This window comes from Physcomitrium patens, chromosome 20 (genome assembly GCF_059467195.1).
Source record: "Physcomitrium patens ecotype Gransden chromosome 20, ASM5946719v1, whole genome shotgun sequence".
Taxonomy (NCBI): Eukaryota; Viridiplantae; Streptophyta; class Bryopsida; order Funariales; family Funariaceae; genus Physcomitrium; species Physcomitrium patens.
Window position 1 is genome coordinate 7,051,556 of NC_143429.1, and position 9,862 is coordinate 7,061,417.

Genomic DNA, 9,862 nt, shown 5'->3' on the forward strand with positions numbered 1-9,862 from the left:
TTAACTTTGCTTTCATCTAATCTAAGTTCAATTACCTAATTATTCAACAAAAAATAAGTACTACTTTTAGAGAGACCATTGGATAGTTTTTCACCTAGTACAACATGGATTGGATTAATCATTGTGTATTTGCTCAAATTAGATATAGTCGCAATCAACTTCAACTCTACCAAATCTCCTTATTATGCTCATTACATCCTCTTTCCTTCTTCTGAGATAGTAGATACTAATAGAGTATGGGCCAAGATAGACTTGAGCATCTCTACATACAAAGCCATTCTTGTTATTGTCTTTATACGAAGACTTGACTCCAATTAAGGGAATCGTCAAAATTCACACCAATTAAATTTAATCCTAAATTATACTGCAATTCCATCATAGTGGTTATTTCTATCACATTTGATATATGGGACAATAAGGATCAGATCAAGGCAATGTTGCCCCTCCTTTAACACTTAGATAACAATCAGATGGCTAAAGGACAAGATGTGTGTAGAATCACTACTCTTAGTGCCTCCTTGCATACTGCAATCAATACCACTAAGATTTATCTCCTTCTAAACTCCCTAGAGATTTTTTTTTTTTTTTTTTTTTTTTTTTTTCTTTTAGAGGATTTTCAAAGTATATGAAGAGGATTTGTGATAGAAAATCACCAGAGCAAAAGTTCATTTTTTCAGCCAAAAAGCATTGTTTATAATTTTAGAAATCCATTTCAATGATTGGCCAATCTTATCACTTTACTATTTTCTCATTTACCACCTTCTTCTCTCAAATTCACCAAAAAATACCCAAGAAAATCTAATTCTCCAAAGTACTTAAAATACTCATCTCTTCATGAGAGTTTATTATATGGCTAGTTCTTTTTCCATGATGAAAATTTTCTCTACTGTCTGCATCAATATAAATGTGGAGATGTTTTAATTTACATACTTGGCATTGGAAGCTATGTCACTGAAAACAAGATAGGCTAAGAGTTGACATGGAATATAAATAAGTTGCTTTAGGTGGTAGAGAGGTTCTAAGCATTATATAAAATTGATGTAGTCTATAGTCTTGAGTATGTCATAGAGACAATCTTTAGAATGGAGAAGGTTGGATTCGAACTCACATGGTCATGCCAACAAAAGTCTAGATAGGATTGAGAAACTTCTCATCTTTGGAGAAGTGAGCTACTTGACTGCAAAGTAGTGCCGTGCCTAATTACTAAGATTTATCATGAACGAGGAACTTTTCAAGCTCCAAATAGGAAGCATCTTGCTAGGACATGTGAGGACAAATGCATGGAAAAAAAGTTAGAAAGGTTTTGTAGCTCTTCAATTATTTTAATTTTAGTATTTCTTCATTTATTTTTAGAAAAGCTCATATCAATGGAATAGATCTTTGTGATCTCTCACAAACAAAAATATGTTAAGAAATATATTTTAAATAACATCCTTTACTTATGTGTTCTGATAAAATACAAACTTTTAACCTTTGCATACTACATCATATTTTGAAAGTAAGATTTTCTTTTTAAACATATTACAACACTTTTAACACTTTTTGTAATATTTTTATTCTATTTTTTCATATTAAAAATGTATTTTACTTTTTTCCTATGAACAACAATCAACAAATATAATTTTCCAAAAATATACAAGATTAACAATATCATTTTTATAATAAATAAATAAATTAATTGATACTTATAAAAACCAATAAATAATTCAAAATATGTATAAAAATATGATAGTTATTATTATTCTGCTTTCTAAAGTAAATCATGATCTATGTTGTATACAAAGAGTGCAATTGTTCAATTTGAAATTGTTTCCTCTCTTAAAGAAGATGCATGCAGTTACCTCTCTTGTGCCATAGAAACCAAGTATTTTTGTACATTAAATCAGCAACTAAACTTAATCTGCTAGAATAGAAGAGATTTCACTCCCCTCCCACCTCTCTTTTTTGAACTGGACATATAGTTGGTTATGAGAACCAATGAATGTTCAGTCCACCCATAAGAATGGCAGAAGTTTGTAGACTAGTTGTCCACAATCCTTTTGTTTGGCTTGACAAACCTGCACTACAATTTGATCTCATGCAAGTGTAATTGTAACTTTCCAACATTAAAAAAGGGAGGTCAGAAGAACTATGGTAAAGCAGACCACATCATTGCAACCCTTCCAACCTACTATTTGTATACCAAGACACAGAAACAAGTTTATTGTGTACTTGTCAGCATGTGGTGTAATTGCTTCCCTGGCCCAACTTCAAGTGATTATTGTTGTGCAGTCAAAAGCAATTCTACATATCTTTGATGAATTTGCCAACTTTGATGAACTTCTTGATGTGAGCAAACTCATATGCCTTTTGGGTGCAAAACACTGGAAAGCAATTGATTAAAGTAGAGGATCCATTTCCGATATCTTAAGCATTTCAGCATATTTGCAATAAGTATAAAAATAAATAAAAAAAAATACCCCCATGTAGAGAAATAGAAATCAGAAAGATTCCAAGTGTTTTCACACAATTTTGTCCAAAAACCAAATGTATATAAATATTTTAGTTGAAGATTCTTTTTGATCCATTTGCTAATTCCATCTAATGATGGATTACAAAATCAACAATCTAATTTTTACAAAATTGAGAAGTGCAACACCTAATTATGCTATCAAGAGAAGTATGGCACTTATTTATGCTATATTATTTTATCCCAACCAATCAACAACTACCACCTATATTAATAGTTCATGCATACTCATTCCAAGTACAATGAGTTTTATTTATTATTCACAACTTAATATCATTTTAATCAAATACCAACCTACTTCTAATCACAACTTAACATCATTTTAACCAGCACTAGACCTATTTGCAACCAACAGATATCACACATGGTTGACAATAAGTTGCCACACTAACAAAAATACCCACCTTATAGGTTAGAAATGGAGGGTGGTCAACAATGGGTCAGTTACCTTACTTAGCATCAAATAAGAAGACTTAGTGAGAAGAAAAAGTAATAAGAAGAAGCATGTCAAATTATTATTTTAACTCTGTTTTATCTTCTTGAATATGTGTGTGTCTTTTACACATTTCTAAATTATTTACTTTCTTTCATTTATTTTGCATGTTTAGCTTTCAAAAGAAATCAATAAATATCATTATATATTATAATATCATACTAAAATTTACGTTTTTTTGTTGTCTATTCTATTTTATAATTGCCATGTTTGTCACATGTCCCTGTGATGAGTACTTTTTGCTCTTATGTTGCTCCTCATACATGCATAATATTGCAAAGATTGAAAGCTATTCATCCAAAATTTGACTTTGAATTTCTCTATTCTTACAATAAAAATAGAAGGAAAAAAAAAACTGTTTGATAAATAGTATAAAGTACTAACCATACTGTACTTACTCAAAAATATAACTATATAGTCTTTTGAATAAAGACTAATAATATATTTTTTTCTTTGGATTTCAAAAGAAAAATTAGTGAAACAATTGAAAATAGAGACCAAAAATAGATTGTTAAATTTTATGATATTTTATTTTTTAGAAATAGGAAATTGTTGTGAAGAGAAACTTTTTACTGATAAAAAATAATGCTTTAGTTTTTCTAAAGAAGATAACTAAATTTTTTATATAATAAATTCATTTTTTATTTTTGTTTTATGAATTAGTGTAGAATTTAAATTTTCGGTTTAGATCAGATATACAATATTAGAAGGTTAAAATGATAAATTAAGTTTTGATTTTAAATATAATATCATTTTAATCTTATGATATTTTAATAATTTAATTATCTTTTAAGTAGAAAAAAGAAGTATTAAGTTAAAAGTTCCATTCAAAAACAAAGTAACATTTTATAGTGTAAATAAAATATACAATTCAGTTTTTAATAAATTAAAAATTGATTCAAATTAAAAAGAATATATATTTTTTCTTTTTTGTATGTAGTAATTAAACTCTTGCAAGATTCTTAACAAAAAATACATTAATATATATATATATATATATATATATATATACACAAAATATAACTAAAATAAAAAATTTATATTCTTTTAAATGTATTATTTTTTAATGTAGAAAAACTAAAACTTTCTTTTTGCAAATAATAGCAATTTTGTCTTATTATTATTTAGTTGTGTTTACATTTTCATAACTCCAAAATTTTGCTTCAACTTCACATATATGTTTATTGATTTGAACATTATATAATTAATCATTCAAAAAGTTCATATTTTTTGGATCTTATTTTTAAAGATTTCATGCTATAAATAAGTTAAGTAATACTTTTTTAAGTAATGTACATATTTTTTAGAATTTTAAAATACACAAAATTTGACTATGAAAGGTACTCATCCAAAAAATCTCAATCTAAGGTTTCTATTCTAAGTGTCTAAAAATAATAATGACTGAGAAGAGTACAATGATATTTAGCTAAACTCTTGAATAGTAATATTATCCTATAGTTCAAATCTTTGTTTGGTTATACTCAAGTTGAAATGTCACTCTAAAATAATCTACTTAAAATCATAATGCAAACTTTTGATTTAAATTGTGAAATGTTTTTATCAAAATTTGTGGGTGTGGAAAAAATCTCTAAAAATATGTTTCATAATATCTTAAGAATTACCTAAAAATATTCTAAGATATCGTAAATTTACATAATTGATCTTTATTATAGAATTCATAAAAAGTTGTGTTACATATTTAAACTGAATATAAGTTTACAGAATAATTCATCTTATTTTTTTTGATTGAAAGTAAATTAGATAGCTATTCCATCTCTTGTGATTTTTTTTAATTAAATTTCTACACAAGATAGTGATGGTCATAAATTTTAACTAATTCTTTAGTTGTATTAAATTTAAATATTTTCAAGATTTAAATAAGACCATTTAAAGATTCTACTTTTTTTTTTTTTTTTTTTTTAAACACCATCCTATTTGCTATTCTTTCTTATATTTTTTATTTTTAATTAAGGTGATTTTTGTGTGATAGTATTAATAAAGTATATTCTTTTTAATATTACATTATAAATAAGCAATCTTTCTTATATGTAAGCATTATGTTGGATGCTTGTTCTAACTTTTTGTATAAAGACATTCTTTAAAATGAAATATGTAATATATGAAATTGTAACTATGTCTTTTAGTACAATAGGGATGTAAAAGCACTACTGCTAAAAGGAAGAAAATCAAAGTGAGAAATATTTGGAAGATACTTAAAAAAGATAGAAAATACAAGATCTTTTAATTTTAATTTTTATCTTGTGGTTCTTAATAAATATTATCTACAATGATTTTGATTGTCAAAATTCTTCAAATTTTTCTAAATTTAGGATAAATTTAACTTTGAGAGTAATACCGCAAAACAAGTTAATGTATACTTCACAGACTCAAATATTCAAGTCTGTCGTTGGCTTTAAACCCAAAGAACGCTTAAAATAGACATTACTTAACAAACATTATTCCGTGCATATTTGACGTTTCTAAGGTAAGTGAAGCATTTATCAAAGTAAAATGATGATGTCGAGAAAACTCCTCAATGCTATTAGTAAAGTTCCCTTTGGAGACCAGTTCTACAACTCTACAAATTCAGAAGCACGGCGCTTCAAACAAGCAGCCCACATACCACTCACACGCCTTCGGCCGAAATCCAGAGTATACTGTTTTAGTAAAACAATCCCAATAAGGGCAAAGCAATACACATCTATGGTCATGCTAGGCGGCGATCTGGATGCACCCACTTCGATTTGAGAGCTTATCCTGTAACTCAGCCTGCAGGTTTTAAAAAAATAAAGGGAGTGGAACCTATCGATTTTCCTACACGTGTTCCTGAATCTACAAAAACACTGATGTAATGCTGAATTTTTAGATACAATTCACTATATACATGGGTACAGTGTTGCAGGAGCGGCAATGGGCTGTTGAGGTTAGTCTTCGTTGTTGGTGACGTCGATGGGACCTTCCTCCTCTAGCTCCTCCTCACCTACGAGAACTTTGACGTAGGCAAGTTGGGTCAGAAGAGCGGAGAAGATCATGCCGTAGCTGGCTAGCTTTGAAGCTCGCATCCATGTGCCTGCTAAGAGTGCTGCAATGACACACAATCCGTGGTCAGCAATTCTTTGTATTGCATGTCTGGCAACTTTAGACAGCCTTGCAAGGAGACCTTGTTTTCTAATGCTGGAAATCTGGTCAGTGGAATAAGAGAAATGAGCATGCTGGAAATACTCCCACCTGAGCTGGAGCTCCAAATGAAGGAAACAATGACCAGCGACAAGCCTACGTAGAGCACCTGCCTGTAGCTGCTACTGAAGTCCCGGGTTGGCCTTGCAAGGGCTACATTCTGCTGAACAGGTAAAATCTGAGCTCCAAAAATCCAGAACTCGTACCAATAGTAGAAATATCAATCTCAAATTACATCTACATGTAATTCCCAGAATTTGTAGAGATTCTTCATTAAAAACAGGCATACCTTTACCTCCTTCACGGAAGACTTTGAAATAGCAGCCGACCGTAGACGGTGGGGTTTTGGTGAAGGGTAAAGATTCTTGAAGAAAAGCCCTTCATTCCTTGAATATGCCACACCCAGCTGATATTCCTCCAAATCAAGCTCTTCAGCCTGCACAGTCGACGTTTGGTTCACAAAAATATGGTAAAGACTCCAATATGCATAGTCTCATTGAACTTTAGAAAGTGGAAAACTTACTTACACATACACACACACACAAGTGTGAAGAATATACCTCAAGCTCAGCCCTGGCCACCCTGAGTTCCCGTTCAAGCGCTTGAGCATCTGCGTCAAGTTGCCTCAGCACCTGCAGTGCGAAATTGGGCTCATTAGAGTTGACGCAAGTGTATTTACAAAAACACTTGTATTGCAGCAAGACCAGAGCGGCAGTACAAAAGTCACACCTAGCCACGCACTGCAGCCACGCACATTCTATGTTACAGTTACGCATTGCCACTATGCCAAGCTAATCAGACAGAATTGTTGCGAACGGATGTTTGTTACTCACTCTGCTTCCGGAATCATCTAACCCTTTCATGGTTCTATAAGCGATGCGATCGTACTGATGGAAAGTGTCTTGCGCAATGTTGCGCATATGCTGCGATCTCTCATCAACGAAATCCGACACACGAGACTTGCCGATTTGAATCTGCAGCATCTCCACCAGCATTTGCTGAACCTGTGGATCTCCCCCCACGCTGTCGTCACTACCCCCTTTCGCACACATTGGTGTCACCTTCCGCACTACTTGTGATCCATTGAACAGCCTGTGCCTTGATGTAGACACGAGGAAAAATCCTAAGTTGGAGTCATTTCTAAGACCCGGTGAAAATCGACAAATCTTTAAGTGGACTCTACTCCTTGAAGCACCTTGGAGATGTCCAAAACTCAAGGGCCTAAAGGTAACCGTGGTATGGCTGGCCTTGCATGATCCGATCTCCTGGGAGATGCGATTTAGGGCTGGCTGCGACACCGGTGAGGAAGAGGCAAGCGCCGCCATCAAGTCTATTATTAAGTTCTAAATTCGATAACCTGGAAAGAGGCCATTAACACTTGGTTAATTATCTTCAAAGTTTCGATGCAAAAGCCCTACATTTGGTCTGCGTTAGGAGTTCTTCAACGGTTGCGACTACATGGGTAGAGAAAGCATCGTTCAACCACTTGCAAAAAAATCACTGAAAGATGCGTAAAACATGCCAGCATCTATTTATTGTGCAATTGCAAACTCTATCACATATTGGGCAGCTACGTCACTAAGTTGTACGCTCTAACATTTGCAACCACGCCTCTATATCTTTAGAATTCCAACAATTGTAAAAGATGATAGATTCACCAGAAATAGAAACCAAAATGGGAAACATGGTGTGCTCGATCCGAAACGACTAAGTTGCTGATGAGACGGGAAACTAAAAACTTGCCCAATTCCAGCTATGGACTTCCGAAAATCGGCTGACTTGCTTGGATCTGAGAAAACAGAAAGCTTTTTATTTTTTTATTTTAATTATAATAATACGCATAATTTAATTTTACAAAAGTAAACTAAAAACAACCAGCGCCCCAAGTTACATCAGGTACAGGCCCCGGAATCCACGCCTAAACAAGACCCGGGAAACATTAAATCCTCGTGTCTGCGACGGATCAAGCAACTAAGCGTCTGCAAGGAAGACAGTATTTCTGAAGCACTGCCATGGTGTACTGCACTTTAGAACGCATATACCGAAAGGGAGAAAACATGATTTCTATAAATAAAAGATTCTCTTGTCTTCCAGAATCTTAGGCGCCTTCGCAGAACATGTCCATCACACAAAACAGTTCCGGAATCTTCACACAAGACACAACCAGAGAATCCCTCTCAACACAAAGACTCTCGCAAGAAGCAAGACACGTCAAAGCAACCATTCTCCTCAGATTTCTTCACCCAAAATTCAACAACACAATCGCTCGAGATCACCCACCGCCAACTTGAAAGCCACAGAAGAAAAAAAAAAAAAAAAAAAAAAAAAAAAAACCAGAAAAAACCAACGTAGGGAACAGAAAAAGAAAATCAACAACAACAACAACCAACAAAATAACGTTAGATGAAGAAAAAAAATTGAGGCGATCAAACAAACCTCCAGATAGTTCGCACACGGAACCTCCACCCAAACGACCCACCCAACACCGAACTGCCGCACAGCTCACAATTCTCCAATCTGAAACTGATTTCGCCGAAGTTGGAACCCAACTAAAAAAACAACAACAACAACAACAACAAAATAACACTCTCCTAGACACGCGGCAAGATGAGTTCTACTGGGCAACAGAAAGCGGCAGCGTGTGTGAGATGGGGGGAGGAAAACCCACCTGGCGTCAAGCAGAAGAAGACGATCGGAATTCCGCGGGTGACGGCACTGAGCCAGGTGAGACGAAGTTCGTTACCACGAGGCCCTTCCTTGGCTCGTTCGCAACCCCTGGCAAGCGAGCCCATCCCCTGACGCGGCGGGCGTAGCGCACGCGACCGATCGCTCGCCCGCGGCGACACTCCAGATGGTGTGAGCTCGCTGTGGCCTCGCCTTCCACATCCATCCTCACCACCCTCTCATTCATCCAACATTACTGGATGATGTGGCATCTTCAGTGGATGAAACTTGAACGTCAATTATTTTGGATGAATTTTTAGTCGAGGGGCGGATGGAAGTGTGCGCAGAACACGCAAATGAGGTTGTCCTGGCTGATTCTAGATTCTAGTTCTGAATGAACAGATGGTATCATTCGTCAATTCGATGTGGTGTTGCAGTTGCCATTCGTCTTGGAGGTGGAAGGTAATTGTAGACAAGTATTTATGGTTTGGATGTGTGGATAATTTTTGAATTTGGGTTCAGGGTGCTGACTTGCATTGCAAGCCATGTTTTTGCTATTGCCACTACAACTTGCCATCCACCACATGCTATCCCAATTTTTGCTAATGCAACCACATGTTGCTCTAAAGTATATTGTGATGTGCAACATAAGTTTAGGGTAGCTTGTAGTTGGTATTAGCAAAAATTGTGAAGACATATGGTGGATGGCAAGTTGTGATGTGAGTAACAAAAAATATGATGGCATTAACAACACCATCTATATATATATATATTTATATTCATATAAGTACATTATATTTCATGTTTGTATAATTTTAAATAATATTTTATAACAATGCACAAAAGATGCTAATAAATAGAAAATTATCTATTTTAAATCAATTTGAAGAAAAAATCTAATCATATTATATTGGTCTTGTAGGTCTTGTACATTATTTATGAAAACTAACATTTTTTAAAAAAATCACAAGATGAATTTTAATAGATCATCTTGCTATTACTTATATTAAGATTTAGAA

General features: G+C 33.7%; 1 protein-coding gene across 11 annotated transcripts; it reads right to left on the reverse strand.

Annotated features, from left to right (window-relative positions):
- Positions 1 to 5,637: 5,637 nt before the first annotated feature.
- Positions 5,638 to 8,995, reverse strand: LOC112272935 (uncharacterized). Of its 11 annotated transcripts, none has more exons than XM_090245111.1 (7): positions 8,616 to 8,718; positions 7,923 to 7,968; positions 7,013 to 7,536; positions 6,740 to 6,811; positions 6,475 to 6,615; positions 6,231 to 6,339; positions 5,638 to 6,084 (listed from the first exon to the last, which is right to left on the reverse strand). In XM_090245111.1, the coding sequence occupies exons 3-7, from the start codon at positions 7,502 to 7,504 to the stop codon at positions 5,927 to 5,929; spliced, it is 972 nt and encodes a 323-aa protein (XP_090101237.1). In that variant the 5' UTR covers positions 7,505 to 7,536; positions 7,923 to 7,968; positions 8,616 to 8,718; the 3' UTR covers positions 5,638 to 5,926. The 11 variants fall into 11 exon arrangements, with proteins under 11 accessions (XP_090101237.1, XP_090101235.1, XP_024356899.1 ...); XM_090245109.1 differs by having other exon boundaries at positions 6,469 to 6,615; XM_024501131.3 differs by having other exon boundaries at positions 6,231 to 6,342; positions 6,469 to 6,615.
- Between the last annotated feature and the right edge of the window lie 867 nt (positions 8,996 to 9,862).

Coding starts and splice junctions, on each gene's coding strand:
- LOC112272935 (XM_024501132.3), bottom strand. CDS start 7,504: ATGGCGGCGCTTGCCTCTTCCTCACCGGTGTCGCAGCCAGCCCTAAAT. Junction 6,616..6,739: donor TGGCCAGGGCTGAGCTTGAG/GTATATTCTTCA, acceptor TCGACTGTGCAG/GCTGAAGAGCTTGATTTGGA. Junction 6,343..6,468: donor CTTCCGTGAAGGAGGTAAAG/GTATGCCTGTTT, acceptor TTACCTGTTCAG/CAGAATGTAGCCCTTGCAAG.